Source organism: Watersipora subatra, chromosome 1, assembly GCF_963576615.1.
Source record: "Watersipora subatra chromosome 1, tzWatSuba1.1, whole genome shotgun sequence".
Classification (NCBI taxonomy): Eukaryota; Metazoa; Bryozoa; class Gymnolaemata; order Cheilostomatida; family Watersiporidae; genus Watersipora; species Watersipora subatra.
The window spans coordinates 71,011,960-71,032,461 of record NC_088708.1 but is presented as its reverse complement, the minus strand read 5'-3'; the positions used below and the strand labels follow the sequence as shown (position 1 = coordinate 71,032,461).

The following is a 20,502-nucleotide window of genomic DNA, read 5'->3' as shown; positions in this document are numbered from 1 at the left end:
GGTATTTAATATGCATCTTCATAACTACCTACTATAGTATAGTTGAGAAGTATTTAATATGCATCTTCATAACTACCTACTATAGTATAGTAGAGAGGTATTTAATATACATCTTCATAACTACCTACTATAGTATAGTAGAGAGGTATTTAATATACATCTTCATAACTACCTACTATAGTATAGTAAAGAGGTATTTAATATGCATCTTCATAACTACCTACTATAGTATAGTAGAGAAGTATTTAATATGCATCTTTATAACTACCTACTATAGTATAGTTGAGAGGTATTTTTATGCATCTTCATAACTACCTACTATAGTATAGTTGAGAGGTATTTAATATACATCTTCATAACTACCTACTATAGTATAGTAGAGAGGTATTTAATATGCATCTTCATAGCTACCTACTATAGTATAGTAGAGAAGTATTTAATATGCATCTTCATAACTACCTACTATAGTATAGTTCACAAGTGTTTGATATACATCTTCATAACTTATACATGTATTTGTTTTAGAAATGCAGCCGTGTCGCTGGCTGTTTATTTTAGCCATAGGAGGTACAGATGTACAAATGCAGATGACTAAATTCAATATATCACACTTGAAAAATGACTGATAATATTAATAAATGAGTAAATGAACAAAATCTTACAAGTAATGCCCTCTGCAATACATTACTTTATGTTCTCTGCAATACATTACTTTATGTCCTCTGCAATACATTACTTTATTCCCTCTGCAATACATTACTTTATGTCCTCTGCAATACATTACTTTATTCCCTCTGCAATACATTGGTTTGTCCTCTGCAATACATTACTTTATGTCCTCTGCAATCCATTACTTTATGTCCTCTGCAATACATTGCTTTATATCCTTTGCAATACATTGCTTTGTCCTCTGCAATACATTACTTTATGTCCTCTGCAATACATTACTTTATTCCCTCTGCAATCCATTACTTTATGTCCTCTGCAATACATTGCTTTATATCCTTTGCAATGCATTGCTTTGTCCTCTGCAATACATTACTTTATGTCCTCTGCAATACATTACTTTATGTCATCTGCAATACATTGCTTTATGTCCTCTGCAATACATTGCTTTATGTCCTCTGCATTACATTGCTTTATGTCCTCTGCAATACATTACTTTATGTCCTCTGCAATACATTACTTTATGTCCTCTGCAATACATTACTTTATGTCATCTGCAATACATTGCTTTATGTCCTCTGCATTACATTGCTTTATGACCTCTGCAATACATTGCTTTATGTCCTCTGCATTACATTGCTTTATGTCCTCTACAATACATTACTTTATGTCCTCTGCAATACATTGCTTTATATCCTTTGCAATACATTGCTTTGTCCTCTGCAATACATTACTTTATGTCCTCTGCAATACATTACTTTATGTCCTCTGCAATACATTACTTTATGTCATCTGCAATACATTGCTTTATGTCCTCTGCATTACATTGCTTTATGACCTCTGCAATACATTGCTTTATGTCCTCTGCATTACATTGCTTTATGTCCTCTACAATACATTAGTTTATCGACTCCGCAATACATCTTTTTATTTCCTCTGCAGTACATTGCTTTGTCCTCTGCAATAATTTAAGTTCTTGGATGGAAATTTTTACCAGCTCAGCTCACGCTGTGCGGCAGTTACTGTTTATACATTGTTTTTAGTAGATGATTTTTGTTGTACTATTGATTTGAATTTGATGTAGTTTAAGTATGGATATGAGCTGCGTTTAACGGTGGCCTCAAGTTAGATATTCGTTATTGCTTATGTTTCAGAACCAAGCATGTTTTGGTTTTTGCATATATACTCACATATATCACATTTGTTTTAGAGTTACGTAGGTTCTCAATTTCTGCAATATTTGAGTTGATAGTGATATGCTTTATCTATGTAGTTTTCTTTTCTGTTGCGTTGCACTGCTGTATAACATTACCCAATATCTTGGTTCTTCTTAGTGTGACCCTGATAGGCAGTTTAGATTAAGTCCTGCGTGTGCTGTTGCAGTTATTGGTAATGCAACACGCTGCATCCTTAAAAGTTAGCTAAGGGAGAGTATATCGGGAATATGATCACGGTATCTATCTGTGAAATTATCTCTAATCATTTGCGAAGCGTTGTTTAAAGTTTGAAGTAGCATTTTTATGCCAAGTTGTTATGCACCTGTACCGTATTCTGGGATGATTCTTATTCAATTTGTAGAAAAATTTTAAAACTATTTCAAGAAGTACATCTATCTTCGCTGTGGGAATGTTTTCATGGGTCCTAAATGTGACACTGACTTACCTGCTAGCGTAACGATTTTCTGATTTGCTGTTGTTCGAGACCTACTCCATTATCCAGCAACTCATAGACACCATCTCATTTCTCAGCCTTGCTGTTTTTACTGTTTAAAATAATATTTCCATAGATTAACTCTTTGATTGACTTTGCAACATATTTCGTTCTGTGATATGGAGATAGTTCAGTCTTTCTCGATATACTCAACCTCACGAGTTGCCTTTGAACTCAGGCCAACCAATCGAATCAAAGTCAAACCGTACAAACTACAGTTAGGCTTTATGTCTCTCTGTATTGATTGGTTGATTTGAAGTGTAGGCTATGCAACAAGGCGATTTTACTACGCTTTTAAGCCTTGCTTCCCTCTACTCACGATATGATGTACATGTTGGCAGAGCATACCCAGGGGCCTCGACGACATTCGAAAGGTTTGATGCATGCGGTCAGCTCATCCGTGGACAACATTTGAATTTTACAGTGTGAAGTTTGTAGGGATGCGTGCCGTAATACCCATACCGTGTCTACTATGTCTGTGCTATGTAACAAGTTTTCTGCTAAGTTCAACTTTTGCTTCATTTGCATCGCAAAGTAACCCTGTTTAACTCTTTCCCTGCCAGTTATGCCTACTTCATACGGTATGTCATATGTTGTCCCTTTTTCGCATCTCTCTATCAGTGTGATCACACCTACTCATCTTTCCTTTCTTTCAGAAACACATGAAAAATATTCGGCGCTGCTTTTCAGCAGTGGAAGCTAATATGTGCTTTAGATTGATATTGATAGTAGCCGTTAAGTTTGAGGTGTTGCGTGTGTCATTCCTTGCTTGCTGGATATGAAATAGTTGCAAATATGTTAGTGGCACACCGGGTCATTTGAATTGCTTTAGGAGTTGTGAGCACATGTTCTATTCCTTATCGGTTATATGTCGATGCAAATTGATAATCGTTCTGTGGTCACAGCTGGCATGATATCAGAATTGGAGCATACGCCTATTGCTTACATATAATTCTGCTGCTGTTCCCTAGTACTCCGCATTTTCAAGGTGCTGCGCACATGGAGTTGTCTTCTACCACGCTAGTTAGGGTTTTAGTCCGCTTTTAAAAGTTGCCTTCTCATTATTGGTTGATTTCTCCATTGAACATTAGTTTAACATTTAACAAAAGTATTGGAGGCATTGTTGTTTGATATCGTGTCAAATCCTTTGCTATTACTACAAATGTGATAGACTCCGCTTGTTATTTTATATTTTATTGTGTTTTTACTGTGGTTCTGACTCCTCCCTATTCTTTACTTGCTAAATGCTTCCTAAATGCTCTTTTCCTTCTCACCATCTCTAAATGTAATGTTACTATCTCTACCATTGAATACCAATTGCACTCATTTCTCTCAGCTGCAACCTTTATTCCTCAGAAATCTATTGTGTTTGTGTGTGTGAGTGTGCACCTACCTGCCTGTACCTACCGTACCTGCAAGTTTGGGATTCTTGGCTAAATTGGCAAATGTCTGTTGATTTTGACATTAGGCTTAACTTGTACTTTTAGCGTAGAAAAGTAAAAATTCTCAAATTTAGATATAACAATTAAAGTTTTTGATATGGGTTTGCATGCCATCCTTGTGCATGGCGGAAGTCATGCGGGCTGATTTGCCTCGCCTGTGATGGAGCAAGTCCATTTTGGAGTTGTATCACCGCCAGTATTGCTAACTGCTGCTACATGTTGAGTTGTTGACACACTCTCATAATACACAAATAGTTTTAGCTATTTATTTGGGAATAATTGTCAAAAAATTTGGAAATGCTTTTAAAGTGCTTCGTTAAGTTTAATGTTGCTCGTATATAGTTGACAACTGTTCAAAGGCGAACTATAGGACAACTTCAAGGTAGATCACGTTTCTTATCCAGTTATGAACTATTATATCCCATTACTCTTTCAAACTTTTCTTTAAATATATTGTTCAAATGTTGAGTATCGAGGAGAGGTATTGTCTATCAAGTAAAGTATTTTTGTCATAAAGAGTTTTTGCATCGTAAACTCATGCTTGTCATAATTCTCTCTATATAGTAATACATGTATTTAGTTATTGGTTTCAACTAGAAATCTGGCTTTTGGCTCATTTATACTAATCACGCATTCACAGTTTAAAATTCTAAAACATGTCACGCGAGCTCGTTTTGATGAAGCACAATTTCATTGAAGTCATCCACTGTTGCCTCGTATCTAATTTATGGGAAGCAATTCCAAATTGATCAATTAGTCTGTTGAATCAATTTAAAATCAATTTGCTCGCGCTTTCGTGCATCGTGCTTTCTTCCATCGTAGCAGGTGTGACTAAGCTTATTGCTTCCTATAAGAGTAAGTAGAGCGTTTCTGTGTAGGTTCGTAACACAGTTGCTCAAAGAAATCATATTCTTCGTGGGAGATGACCAGTACAATGGAGGAGGTAAACATGGTGACCCTCTTGAGATGGATTTTACTATTAAAGATAGAGAACGCCAAAAACTTCTTAGAGAGCAAAATATCTTAAAACAGGTATTTTATGACCCATGAAATGAAGTTGAAGCAATTTTATGTGTTGTTTGTTCAGGATATTATTATTTGTTGAGTTCATAGGTGGAGATTACTTATCTTGTTCAAGTTTAAAGAGAGAAGTATTGAACTCAGCGTTAGCCATTGGAAAAAGACGTAGGTACCGGGTAAGCTTTCACAAATCATAATTGTTGTTTTAGATATTCAAAATATTGCAAGCGCCTTTCCAAGATTATGGTGAAGGCCCGATGTTATGCATGGAAGACCTTGCAGACCAGCGTCATCGACCTTTTCGGCACATTTGTCAGCTGTGCTATAGAGTGCTGAAACTCTCTCAGGTATTCCTCTTTCCAATTTGCTGCAATATAAAACACTGCTAGGTGAATGCCTATCTAGTTATGCCTGAATAAATATCTGTCTCAAGAACAGGAGGTTGCAAGTTCAAATCCAGTGCACAGCAGATTTTGCATTACTAAAATTTTGTTGCTATAACTGGTCACACGGACATACAGACCAACAAATAAAAAACAAAAACAGATTTATATATATACTAGTTGAATGCCCGATGTTGCCTGTATAATAAAAGTCTTTGCACAGAAAGTTTATTTTTATTTAACATATAACAACAGTCACCATTCTAACTTTCAAACTTTATATCATAAGAAAAGTGTTTTGTGCAGTTTAAAGATTAAGAGAAAAAATAAAACAACTGTAAAGGTTTTCAAACTTTGTCAAGCAACTGCAGCTTTCAAACTTCATATCATGAGGAAAATGTTTTGTGCGGGTCAAATAAATTAAGAAACAAAATAAAACAACTATAAAAGTGTTTAAATGTAAATAGAAATAATTAGCAAGTAATAGCAAAATTAAGTCTGTTTCGCTACGATTACAATAAAAGATAATTTGGAAATGATACAATTAATACAAACTGAGAAAACAAAATAAAAATCCCGAGTATGTTGAATTAATAATAACAATTTGTGCATAGAAGAAGTGTGTATAAAAAGGTTACTGTTCCAGCGGGAGCTATCCATCAAAACATTGAATATGATGATGCTGGTACCTCTTGATACTGGTACAAATGTAAAAATGAGATATCGGACTGTCTTTGTCTGGTACTTCGTCTGACCAAACGGCGAGAGAATGTAGAGGCTATTCCTACTCGAGATAATACAATTGTCCGTGTGAAAAGTATTAGTCTTTGCCGCGATTTAGCGATTGAACACTACGAAACCTGGAAATAGAAGTGTAACTCACATTTGAAATTGAAACGGCACTTTGAAAAAATTACAAAAAAAACGTAATGGTAGCAAAATCAGTTTTTAAACAATTTCAAAAATAACAAATGCGAAAGGTGACATTAGTTAATAATCAAAAATTCTCATTTAGCATGCACCTTTGCACGGTATACATGTGCCTACAGTATACGGTATATGATAAGAGCTATAGAATGCTAAGGTCTGTATAGCTCAGCGGTTAAATGCGTGGTTTGAAACTTGCGGTTGCCATCTTCGTAAGTGCGAATCCAGCAAGATGCGAGCTTTTAATTCCAAGTCTAGCTATAGCTGGACAAACTGAGCCACAGACTATGAGATTTATATATGGATACATTACTAGTTGAATGCCCGACGTTGCGCGGGTAATAAAATAATTACCCACTGAATTTGAGGAACTTACCTCTTAAGTTAGTAAGTAATTTTTACTAAAATAATTGCCGTTTTTGCAGGCGGCTTAATAATCATTCCGTTACGCGTAATGATCAACTGTGCTAGTTAATAACCCCAAGCGGTTTAAGAGAGTATTTTAACCGATGTAATGAATATCTTGACTATTATTAATCAGTAAGCTCAGTTGGACACCTTGTCTAATGGTTAAGCTAGCCGCCTCCAGATCTGGAGGTTCTGAGATTAAATCCTGTGCAATGTAGATTTTTTGTTGTTAGATTTTAATCGCTCTAACTGGACACAGGGTTTAACAGGGATGAAAACAAAAAGACCAACAAACATACATACAAACATTTTTATAGATTCATATTAACAACAGAGTAACAGAATCTTATGGGTAGCAAAATGTTACAAGACTGTTAGTAATAGTATGTAGATTTTGAGCTTCATTTTAAGTTGATATCCACCTCTCTAGCTTTCTTCAGTAGTACTTACAGATTTTTGGGCTCAGTGTATGTTGATTGCGGTCGTCCTCTCTTGTGTTTTTATCTCTGTTAAATGCAAAATATAAAGTACCTGACAGCAACTAATGTAGTAATACAATGTATTACTGCATCAGTTGCTGTAATGTATTAATCGCAATAGTAATGTAATAATCACAGTATTTTTGATGACCACCTTGTGATGTCTACCAGCAGGTTCTTGTTAATGCCAGCAGGTTCTTATTTTCAAGCTCAGCATAAAAATTTTTTTTGCTTTCAATGATGCTGCCTGAGCGTCAACTACAAAACGAGGAGTTGTTTGTCTACAAGATAGCTCATTCATTATTGGATAATACTGCAAAAGATTGCGGTGATATATTAACAGGAAACTAGATTTGAGCAATCAAAATGAATCTACCCTACAGGATGAAAATATTCGTTGGTTATAAAAATTCGCGATTTCGCGAACAGTCAATTCCGCGAATTATTAAATTCCGTGAATAATTAGTTCTATTTTTAATCACAAGGGAGAATAACTACTGCATCGAATTAAAAACTAGCTGCTAGGCTAGTTTTCAATATAAATACTAAACGTATTTGAGTTCCAAAACATTTTTAAAATCATTGCTTGGGCTTTGAGCTAACACCATTGCCAATGCATCACATTTCTTTACAAAATCATTCAAGGTTGTCACAAGATATGCAGAATGGCGTCATCGCAAAAATAGCCGCTAGGCAGAAGTACTAAACGTAGCCGAGTTCTAAAACTTCTTTAAAATCATCGCTGGGCTTCGAGTTTTATTGCCATTGCATCAAACTTTACAAAATTATTCAAGGTTTTCACAAGTTATTCGGCATGGCTTCGTCATTGCAAAAAATCTCTCCTAGTCTTTTTACATTGAAATCAACTCCATCAATCTCTAATACCGAAGTTGAGGACGATCATGATTTTGATCTGGACATTATGGTATGTATTTGATTTGCAGTGCAGATACGTTTTTCCATAAATAACTGCATTAGTTAATTCTTTTGTTTAAAAACTGATCGCTTTCATTAAATACTTCAGCTATTGTTTTTGTACTTCCTTAACACTTATTAATATTTTTTCTTTTTTGTGTTTACTGCCGATTAAGAATGAAACAACCTACTCCGATTACGAAAACTAGAGACAAGTAGTAATATTCATCAAGGCAGGAATATTGGCAGAGAAGCAACCAGTCAACCTAGACCCCTTCATCGACAACAACTCCTTGATATCGCTGCAGCAAACATGATTAAATTATATATTTTATTTCATGTATAGATATATTATAATTTATTACAAACTTGAGTGTACAAATAAAATATTTCAAATACAAATAAAATTTTACAAACGATGAATGGAGTAAATATAAACAGTTTAGTCTATATGGCGGTTGTCTAGAGCAATAAAATTAAACTGATACTCTTGATAAGTGAATACTAGCGTGTAATGGTGCTCTCTAACTAGTTATTTTGGTAATAGCAGCTCTATATCGCTGTCACTGTCTTGGGTAGATGTTGAAGGCGATTCTCTCGCTACTACACGGCTGGTAAGGAAGTTATCATCAGAACTCTTCTCTTGGCTTACTATTGCAACATTCTGCTAGTTGGCCAAAGATTTGTGCTCGTAAAGGCGTTTTTGTTCCTTTTTTAAAACAGATATATTCTCCTCGTTAGTAGCTGCGGTCACTTCTACCTCTATTTCCAGACCTCCCTGAACGATTGATGATCTTCTAAGAATGACATATACCACCCTTGCAGTCATTGTGCTTGCGTGTATGATGAAAAATCTCTCTCTCACACTAAAACAAATAATGAAGCGGTAGAGATGGAAAAAATAAATATTGTGTTTTACCGAAGAACCAAAGTAAAATTAAGCTAATTTAGTAAATGGTTTTGAAAAAACTCATTTCTTGCCACAAATTGTTGGTTCATCAAAGGCCTCCAAATCTATGAATATTCGTAAAAACCTCTGAACGCAGCAAAAAATTTATAGCTTAGCACGATCCACCCATAGTTGTAAGCTAAATAGAAAACGAAATACGCGATGCGCACATGCGTAGGGTCAACTCTATTGGTAGACGTAATAGAGTTAACTCTTCATAGAGAGTGACGGCTTTCAGCCGCAAATAAATTAATCCGCGAATATGCATGAAATGGTAATTTTCACGAAATTTAACTCGGCGATTGAATTCATCCTTTAGGGTGTAAGACAATTATATATGATGGTCTAGTATAACTTATATCACTACATTATAGTTGTCACTACTGTTATGATAAAAATTTAAAACTTGAAGTTTTTGTGATTTCAATGAGAATAATTGCATTTCTTGTGCCAATACGGACAGAAATAATGTTTATGAAGCGTGTTTCAATGTCTGTATTCTGAACAGGCGCTATGTGGAAAGTCTGTATTGCAGGTTGGCTATAGAAAAAACCAGGAGACGATAGCTAAGTGGTTCCCATTTATGCAAAAGCAGATTGGCTATGGCGTGCTTGCGGAAGATACAATAACAGCGCTTCTGCACGACAACAGGAAGTTGTTAGAGAAGCATATCACAGCCTTGGAAATTGAAACATTTGTCAACCTCGTTCGTAAGAACAGAGAGTGCAGGTATTGACCACTTCTTGCAAGTTCATAAGAATAGGGAGTGTAGGTATCGACCACTTTTCACAAATTCATAAAAGTAGGGAGTGCAAGTATTGACCTCTGTTTGCATACTTTGATGAACTTGGAATTAGTAATCCGCAAATTAGTAATTCATAATCCTTATTTCTAACAATACTCTCACGCTAGCATGCACAGACATGCAGATTCGCTTTCTACTTTTTGTTTTTAGCAGGTGACCTAGTTGTACAATTTCAATTTTGGGATTTTCATCCGCTGTATTGAGTCTATCAAGTTTGGATCAGAACACCCGAATTTGTTTTTATTCGGCATTGTTTGACTACCTAGCCTGTAATCAGTACGAGTGTCGTATGTGAGGCTGCCCCGTGACTGCTAGCTACTTTGTATTTAGATGAATCCTACTCTATAGGTTCCTCGAATATCTGTCGGACTTGTGTGTCTCGAACAACCAGGCTATTCCCATCACTCAAGAGCTCATCTGCAAGTCTGTACTTAGTGAGAAGAATGCTGATATACTCATAGAGACCAGGTGGGCCTCACCATATTTTACTGCTGATTTTTGGTTAGTCATCTGGATCTGTTGTTCTTTAATATGGTCTCACACATGGCTTATCTGGTGACAATCCCTTGCGATACTACCAGGAATATTACTCTTAACTACCATAGGTCATGCTTAACTATTCCCATGCAGTGGTCGATATATTTTGGCATAGAATGTAAGACTGACTATTTCTTGTGGGTGTGCAGGTTGGTGAAGACGGAGGTTGAGGTAGAAATGGAGATAGAGGGGGTGGAGGAAGGAGAAGCTCCTCAGATGGTGATTACAACAGAGGAAGAGGAGGAGGTAGAGCTTTACTGGGAGAATGGGGCACGAAGGAAGCCTATCAGGGACTTGGCTGCTGGCTACCAGGAGGGAAAGCCCTCAGACAGAGCAACTTTAGATTACTACAGGTCAGTAGTATGCTGTCAGTGGTGTACTGTCAGTAGTTTGCTGTCGGTAGTATGCTGTCGATAGTATGCTGTCGGTAGTATGCTGTTGGTAGTGTGCTGTCGGTAGTATGCTGTCAGTAGTGTGCTGTCAGTAGTGTGCTGTCAGTAGTATGCTGTCAGTAGTATGAGTTCACATTAGGCAATTTAGAGATGCCATTTTTTAGTCACATTGTTTGACATTCGACGTATCTGATCAGACAGTGATTTATTTCAACAGGGTCTGTTTTATTCATTTGATAATAGATATGAATTAAAGACTTAATGCTGGTGTTAAATTAATTTTAAATTAGTTTTTAAAATTAATTATGTACGTTCCAAAGCACTACAGTGACTAAAGATTGTCATATGTTAACGCTGATGAAGGTGACTCGGGTGATTGCTGATAATATTCTGCTAGCGGCCTGTTGAGGGGATCAGAGAGTTGGGGAGACTTATTGCATACGTTATGCCGAGATTCGAGCATAAGGCATGTTTTCATATTGTATTGTAATTGCTCATGACATGGCTGATTGTAAACGCTGCTTCTCGATAGCTAACAGTTATCTCACTTGCCCTACAATGCTGTGAATATTAGAGCTAGTATTTTCCTTTACAGATACCAGCTTGACCTCTTCTCACATATGTGCTTAGATAGACAGTATCTTGCCATCAACACTCTCTCTGCCCAGCTCAACATTGACCTCATCCTTCGCTGTATGTCAGATGATGCTTTGCCTTGGGATCTGCGTGCCGCATTCTGCAGGTTAGGTTACTCTTGGCTCAATATACCTAATTTGTATTTTAGACAAGCCGTAGGTAATTACATTTACCTATGTGTAAGTTAGGCCTAGAGGATAATCGTGACATCCAAAGGCTAACTGTGTGTACATGGCACCCAGAGACTGATTGTGTATACATGACACCCAGAGACTGATTGTGTGTACATGACACCCAGAGACCGATTGTGTGTTCATGACACCCAGAGACCGATTGTGTGTACATGACACCCAGAGACTGATTGTGTGTTCATGACACCCAGAGACTGATTGTGTGTACATGACACCCAGAGACTGATTGTGTGTTCATGACACCCAGAGACTGATTGTGTATACATGACACCCAGAGACTGATTGTGTATACATGACACCCAGGGACCGATTGTGTGTTCATGACACCCAGAGACCGATTGTGTGTTCATGACACCCAGAGACTGATTGTGTATACATGACACCCAGAGACCGATTGTGTGTTCATGACACCCAGAGACCGATTGTGTGTACATGACACCCAGAGACTGATTGTGTGTACATGACACCCAGAGACCGATTGTGTGTACATGACACCCAGAGACTGATTGTGTGTACATGATACCCAGAGACCGATTGTGTGTTCATGACACCCAGAGACCGATTGTGTGTACATGACACCCAGAGACTGATTGTGTATACATGACACCCAGAGGCCGATTGTGTGTTCATGATACACAGTATTATGTGCTTGAAACTCATCAATATTTTGGTTTAGCGTAGTATCGGTTAAATGTGTTACCGCAGTACCTAACCATTGCAGATTGATGCTGCACATGCATGTCGATCGGGAACCTCAAGAGAATGTAACTCCTGTGAAATATGCTCGACTTTGGAGTGAGATACCCACCCAAATATCTATTGAGGAGTAAGTACTTCTGTGTTAAACCATAACTGTCATGTACAACTTTTATTGTGTTTACTAGGTAAATCAGACACGCTGACTTCGATTTTGTACTCAAAATAAAGATTGGACCACTAACTTTTAGAGTAATGAAGGCTTTTTTACAGCGTTTTAATGCCGATCTCGAAAACAACACGAGCGGCACAACAAGCTCCACCCATAAATACGTGACGTAACCTAGCTTTTTAAGAATGGAAGTTAGGGATGTTTAGTCCGATTTAGAATGATAGAGATGGGTGTCTGAAAACCCATTATTATCTAAATTCAGCCCTCAAAATAATATCAGTCTTTTCTGAAAGGTAGATAAGCTATTTAACATCGCATATTTAAAAATAAGCTCAAGAAAGCGCGATAACAACGCTAGCTTGTGATAAAATCTTGTTCTTTTGAGCTCATTTTTTTCAGCGTTTAGTCTATTAAACATCATGTGACAAGTTACGAGCAATTTTAAATAGTTTATCTACCTTTCATAAAAGACTGAGATTATTTTACTGGCTGAAGTTAGATAATAATGGGTTTTCAGACACCCATCTCTATCATTCTAAATCGGACTAAACATCCCTAACTTCCATTCCTAAAAAGCTAGGTTACGTCACATATTTATGGGCGGAGCTTGTTATGCCGATTGTGTTGGTTTCGAGATGGATATTAAAACTCTTTAAAAATCCTTCATGACTTTGAAGGTTAGTGGACCAATCTTTATTTTGAGTACAAAATCGGAATCAGCGTGTCTGAATTACCTAGAAAAACGATAAAAGTTGTACGTGACAGTTATGGTAGTCATGGTGCTATGGTGCTGATGTACATTTATGTGCATTGCATTTATGCATGGAATTTAGATGCCTGCTAGTTAATTCTTATCATCATAATGAGGTATGATGTGATTGTCTAGGAATGTTGAGATGTGTTGCTAATGTACAGATGAATCAAAATATGAGTTCACTCACCCTTGAAATAAGTTTAAACTGGTATCAATATTGCTGAATGTTTTTCGATCTTTGTCATGTTGCTAGATAATGTATGTACATATAATTGAATGCGGATTGATTTGCAGGTTCTCGCAGATGGGGTATGCTTCGTGTAGATAATATGCATCCACTTTTTCCTCATATTATTTGATACTATTTGGTGTATAGTTATTGCACCGTGGCTAGCTTTGTGCTAGTTGAACTCGTTACTTCTTGCAACAGTCAACTCTTTGTCGTCTGTGCTGCCTTACCGGGTGCTGCCAGTTACAACTGAACAACTGTAGGTCATGAAACTCAAGGCAGTATATGAGAAATTTTGTGTTGAGCTGTAGTTGATCTATTTTAATGTGTCTGCCTACAAGCAGCCCCTCATTTTGTAATATGTCTACTAACCAACATAATTTTAAAAGCAGTGAATCGCTTGCAATACTGAACCCCTGTGTATGTTCACATATGCTTCAGGACTTCATGAGCTAGTTGCTGTACTGTTATATCTCTACTAGCCTTAACAGTTTGACAACTAAATCACCTCAATCCCGTCTCCTGAACATGGAGACTACTCGTAACTTTCCAAGTTTACACTTGCGCTCATTGTAATAATGTAATAGTGAGCAAGGTTTGTGCGAGTTACCAATTGCATGTAGACATGCGTGTAGCATTACCATGTTGTAATCAAATATGAGGTTTGTTTATTTACCAGGCTTAACACAGTGTGCTCCTGCGGCTCCTCTTGCATGCCTACATCTGTTTGTGCATGGTTGTAGTTGGACAGCTACTTCATTCTATTTCTATGACTACATGTATCTAGTTGAATCACGTATCCATGCCTTTTGCTGTTTGTAATCGTCTCCTTTTTGTACAACTACTGATGCCGCTTTCAACCGCCAGTTTATATTACTAGCGCGGTACGTGGTGTGTAATTTTGCAGCTACGAGGCGACTTGCAGTCCTGATCCAGATAAGGAAGCTGTTAAGCTGAAGTTTGCAACAACATTACAGTTTGTGGAAGAGTACCTGAGCAATGTTGTTAACAGGTCATGGTCCTTTGCTGACAAAGAGCAGAATAAGCTGACTTATGAGGTGGATATTCAGTGTCATGTTGTAAATGAGTAATGACCTATATTCATAATGTTTATATCCTTTTGGTGAATACTTCTGTGGGTTAGTGCATTTACGAACATAATATTTCATAAGACAATACATCTATATGTCTATACATCTATCGGTTGATGACTATGATGATCACGTGAAGTTCACACAAACAACGCTCCATTTCACTGGTTGCTTCCAGTTTGAATAGCCAATCCAATAAATTGTAAATATTTGCTGTAACCCATACTTCGTTGAGTCATGATTAACATGAGTCAATATTAATTTTATGAATTTGTATAAATGTTTCTGATAGTACCTCTAGTTCACTACTACCTGATCGTAGTAGTGAACTCATTGTGTCTGGCCTGCATACATTACCTGTAAAGTAGTCAGAAGTTCTCATTGTAACTACTTGTGTCGTAACTACTTGTGTCGTAAGAAAAATCTTTAAAGTTCATTTTTTGCTTATCTCATCTGGAGACACCAATAAGCATTTGATACATTTATACTAGCAGAGTGCATGGTTTCTGCATAATTTAGCAAAAACCCGAAAAGGTTTCTTTCTTTACATCAGTGTTTTAGTACTAAAACTCATTTTTAATGCTCGAGCGAACAGATGTGTTTTGCCATCTGCAAAACTAGAAAAGTTATAGGTTATCATCTGCATTAGCAGCTTTTCCTTAATATTTTCTCTTGTCATTCATGCTCAGAGCAACATTGTCGGTTTTCTGTTTCGCTATTCTATCGCAGTGTATTTCTTTCTCTATGCAGGTTGTCCAGCTCTGCAGGAATCTCATCTACTTTGGTTTCTACGGCTTCAGCGATTTGCTAAGACTAACAAAGACTCTCTTAGCAATCCTCGACTGTGTGCCTGATCAAATGTCTGTTCATAACCAACTTGGTGCCGAGGTAGTGAAGATTAATACTGCAGGTTAGTTTAAGTGCTATGCTACAAAGAAGCAGTTTCGCGCTGGTCGCAGTTATGGACCAGGGGCTGAGGGGCTTTGCGGTTGTTCTCAACTTCCTACTGTTCAAGTTATTTTGATGAGATCGCTATTGCTTCTCTGTCTGTGTGAAGCATTCATTTGTGCTCTTCAGGCCGCTTACAGACTTTCACAAAAGTTGACTGCAAATGGAATTTTTCTCCCAACATTTTCTGAGGTCATAGTTCTATACGCGAAAGAAAAGTGATTAAAGAAATGGTTTTTTTGTGTATTATTTGTATCATCGTTTTTGAAAAAAACCATTTTCCATGTTTTTAGGAATTGATTCCGTTGAATATTTAAGTTTTAAACCTTATGCTGTCGCATGGCATTGGTATTACCTGAATGATCTGCATCTTTATTGTCTCTTGGATCACTTTGCACCGGTTACTCTCCTGATGGCCACCAGGAACAGGTTTGCTCATTTCATCAGAAACATGTGACACTATAAACAGCAGAAGGAAGTTGAGTAGGCTTTCTGTTGATTTTATGCAATTGGCAAGAGTTTGGGGATTATTAGACTGAGATTAATCATCATGAATAGTAAGGGCGGGACATCCAGCTCAAGTTTTCCTTAAGTTGTGCTACCTTACAGCTTGTTTTTAAAGGCTTCATTTATACTCAGCTCGTCAGTTTGTCGCCGAGCATGTGCAAGAATGCTATTTTAAACAATTAGACATTCAAAAAAACTCGTAACAAATGCTTTTGGATTTTCTTTAGAATCTTATTCTGCTTTGTGTTTAATGATTGTTCAGCGTTAGATCCTTCCCACGCCTGTCTCAGCTGTTCTTGTATTTCCCGTCTTTATTATGTAAATACGTTAGATCCTTCCCACGCCTGTCTCAGCTGTTCTTGTATTTCCCGTCTTTATTATGGAAATATGTAGGATTGCTGTAGTTTATCTTTCTAGGAGAATAGTTATTGAATAGCCTGACTGCTAGAGGAGCAGCCATTCAGTTAACAAGCTAGCTCAGTACTCAATGTTAGCGAGTCCAATCGTGTACTTTTGTTGGTGGATAGTCCGTATCGCATTCAGCATTAAGAACTAAACACAAGCAGTGGGAACTTTTGTATCTCTGAGATCAAGTTAAATTTCTCTATTAAGTGTTTGTAAAAAAAACAAATATTGTATGCTACTTTTTATGCCTTTTTGGTACTTAGCCAATGATGTCCTCTCTCTATTAGCATTATGACTAAGCCAAAATGTGATTGCTCTTCGTCTTTGTGTGAAAAGTTGCCTGTAAGTAAAAGTGCCTAGTTCTCCTACTGTTCTGATCAGATTGTTTGGAGTTTGCAACCCGATCACACTTTTAACCATTGACAGATTGTTTTCAAACGATGCATGCTTGCTGTTGATTTTTTACTTTATAGCTTCATTTCCTTTCTTTGACCTTGACATACGAATAGCACATCTTGAATATGTTCCTGCTACACTACCTTGTGTTACTGGTGTTTTACAGACTGATTGCATGAGAATGTGTTTACACGCAGCTCGCATGCAGCCTCTTGTGTTTCTCTAGGGAAAAGCTCAGTTCTGAAATCGCTAGGCGGTGTCTCCTCAGTGCTCACTAACATAATTCTAGCCACCTCTCCTCATTCTCCAGGAGCTGCCTCCACAGACGCATCTCATAAGTGCTCCAACAAAGAGGATGCTATCGTCATGAACACCAAACTGAAGATTATTGAGATATTACAGGTATGTCCGAGTGCCTTCTCAGTGACTGTCTTCATTTCCAATCATACCCATGTGACAAGTCTATCAGGTTGCTGCCGATTATTGGTGGTAGACATATTGATTGTTCTGAATGGAATAGCTTCAATAGCATTGCAATACATTCTTTCATTAAAATGGATAACTCAAATCTAAATATGCTTGCTGCGTGTGATATGGAAAAAAGGGTCAGTGGAAACAACTCTTAAACTTTCAGAATCGTACGTATACCCATGTAATAAGTAGAAAGTCTTTGTAAACATTTGATCAACAATTTGGGATGTCAAACATTGATTGTGATATAGATATTGAGTATTGATATTTAATGTTAGAGTAAAGAAAAATCATTGCTTGTCTGTTATCGTAGCCACAGATCTTGTGAATCGTCTTACCACGCCAAAGGGTTTAACAACTCTCAAATCCTTTACCTCATGCATGTACATGTTTTCGGTAAAAAGAAAACCAGGATTTGTTAATGCCACATTTCGTTTTGGGCGATGAATGCATTGCTCTAGTCTGCTACTAGCCAATACAGCTGTTGTTGCTGATATCATGCCTCCAGCTGTTTATATTTGTTGACATCGCTACTGCATGTATCCGTTTTAGTTCATTCTCAACGTCAGGCTGGATTATAGAATATCATGTCTGCTCTCAATTTTCAAACGAGAGTTTGATGAAAGCTTGGCACAGCAAGCGCAGAATGGTAATTAGTATGTAGTTAGTTAGCAAGCGGGTTGAGATGATTCGAAAACTGGCCATAGATTGTGTAACCTTACACGTGCTTCACTAATTGTTCACAGGTTTACATACCGAAATCACTTGCTTTTTACACAATTTATGGCCTGCATCAATATCCTGAAGGCTTTAATCTACTGCTAACAGTTTCTATACCACCTCCCATCTCACGCTTCACTGTTGCAGCTAGCTTGTTTCGCACTTCCTAAATATTGGGCACCCTCTTCCAAAACTAGCATACGTGTACACCTCAGCTAGCTAATAATAGTTGCCTAGAGTTGTCCTCTCACACAGCTTTTAGCTAGTGCCCACATCTTCACCTCGCAATTTCAACTGATCAGTCAACAGCCAATCTTAGTTTGCCTTAGAATACTGAAAAGCCTGTAATAAAAGCAGTAACAAAAAATTGAAAATTCTGCTGGTAACGAGGTGCATAAAACTGGTATGGCTTGTTGAATATGCCTTCAGAGTGATATTTACACAAGCGGGTTGACACATTTACACAAGTGGGTTGACACGTTTACAAAAAGTAAAGGTCTGCTCCCATGAAGCAGTTTGACTGGGACAGTAATTAGTTTGGAACTGTTTAGAACTGACATACCTTCTGTTGCAACAATACCGTAGTCTGTAGATGTGGAGACTACCAGTAGATTGCCAGTAGAGTGCCAGTAGACTGCCAGCAGAGTGCCAGTAGACTGCCAGTAGACTACCAGTAGACTGCCAGTAGACTGCCAGTAGACTACCAGTAGACTACCAATAGACTGCCAGTAGACTACCAGTAGACTACCAGTAGACTACCAATAGACTGCCGGTAGACTGCCAGTAGACTACCAGTAGACTACCAGTAGACTGCCAGTAGACTGCCAGTAGACTACCAGTAGACTACCAATAGACTGCCAGTAGACTACCAGTAGACTGCCAGTAGACTACCAGTAGAGTGCCAGTAGTCTAGTTTTTGCTTGTTGTTGTCTCATGCACTTCCCTCTAACCGGTTGGCTAGTCTTTTCTGCGAGCCACTGGACTTCCTTTCTTCTGTGTTTTAGTTTATAATGGATGCTAAACAAGATTATTACATAGTCAGTGTGCTCGTCATGTATAAGAACAAGTTGAATTCTCCACCAGCACACTCTGATGAGAAGAAGAGTGCCATTATCCGTATGTTGGTTGAGTGGTTTGCAAGCATGCGAGCAGCTCTCCACATTGTGGAGGTGGCGCGTGTCTCGGTCTATAACTGTACACTTTTGTATTGTTGGCAGTTGCACGTTCACCTCTTCCAATGAGGCAGAGTCTGCAGTTTGATTGAAACACCATCACCATATGGGGGCACCTGGTTTCTAGTGACCATTGTCTTTTATCGGGCTGTAGCTATGCATGCGTGTTTTGTTAGTGTTTGCCTCAATGCTGTTAGGATCTCAGGCTTGTGCATCCTATTTTGGCATTAGCTTACATCCCTGGTGGTAGGACGACATGTTCAACTGTTTTTACGAGATGGAATCTGTGTAGTTCATTCTTTTAATTCAAGTCAACATCCCATTCATCGTGGGTTTCTATATAGCAGGTACCTCTATTCTGAGTAATATGAGTACATGTTGACTCAAACCTGCATCACTCTATTGTTTAATGCTTTCTGGAGTTGGTGTACTGGAGTTGTTTTCTTAATGCATGCTTTGGGCTGCTTCATAATTGGTACATCATATAAAACAAATAACATTTGTTCTAACATTGCTTTGTTCTCTTCCCTATTGTTCTTCTCGCTAAATATTCAATTTGACATGAATTTCCTTTTATATGTGTGCAATTTTATACTTTTCTACAAATAGGCCACAAAGTTTAATATATGTGGCAAACTTTTATTATCACAAACCTGCATTTAGTCAAAGTTTGTATATTTATATAAATGAAATGCCAGCTGTTATTTTTTCTGTGTGATCCATTTGCATAGTTGGTAGACATGCAGATTTCTTTGATTGGTAACAAAGATATACATTGCTTGTCTGATTGCTTTAGGTTTGGACTTGAATAACATTCACACACAAGCGGAGACTATATTTGAGGGCAGGTAGGTCTAGCCCTTTATACCTCAACTCTGGCTCGATGAAGATCATAGTATCTCCCTAAGTGCTTCCAAATTTCATCGGGTTTTCAATTCCTTGAAAGTGTCAAACATTGTCCTATGCACATTTTTAAGGTTGCATATACTAAATTTTGCTTTAAAGAAAATAAGAGATATTTAAGTCAATTAAACACATAAAAACAATAGATAAGAGAATTGTCAACGAAAAACAGATATAACGTATACAACAGCACTATAGGAGATTGGAACAGATATAATGTATACAACAGCACTATAGGATATTAGAACAGATATAATGTATACAGCGGCACTATAGGAGATTGGAAGAGATATAATGTATACAGCAGCACTATAGGATATTAGAACAGATATAATGTATACAGCAGCACTATAGGATATTAGAACAGATATAATGTATACAACAGTACTATAGGATATTAGATCAGATGTAGTATATACAGCAGCACTATAGGATATTAGAACAGATATAATGTATACAGCAGCACTATAGGAGATTAGAACAGATATAACGTATACAGCAGCACTATAGGAGATTGGAACTAGTAAGAGACTCCGTTAATGATTAGTCACAAAATGTGGTTGTAATCGATGACACGC

At 37.4% G+C, this 20,502-nt stretch overlaps 1 protein-coding gene across 1 annotated transcript in view; it reads left to right on the top strand.

The window, feature by feature from the left end:
- Positions 1–20,502, top strand: part of LOC137393680 (inositol 1,4,5-trisphosphate-gated calcium channel ITPR1-like) — an 89,363-nt gene that overhangs the window by 32,825 nt on the left and 36,036 nt on the right. Inside the window, 13 exon segments of the mRNA XM_068080324.1 lie at positions 4,697–4,850; positions 5,048–5,185; positions 9,435–9,628; positions 10,053–10,205; positions 10,391–10,594; positions 11,229–11,375; positions 12,182–12,286; positions 13,377–13,391; positions 14,219–14,369; positions 15,153–15,312; positions 16,885–17,060; positions 18,854–18,965; positions 19,818–19,869. Of these exon segments, the coding sequence (XP_067936425.1) occupies positions 4,697–4,850; positions 5,048–5,185; positions 9,435–9,628; positions 10,053–10,205; positions 10,391–10,594; positions 11,229–11,375; positions 12,182–12,286; positions 13,377–13,391; positions 14,219–14,369; positions 15,153–15,312; positions 16,885–17,060; positions 18,854–18,965; positions 19,818–19,869 (1,761 nt within the window).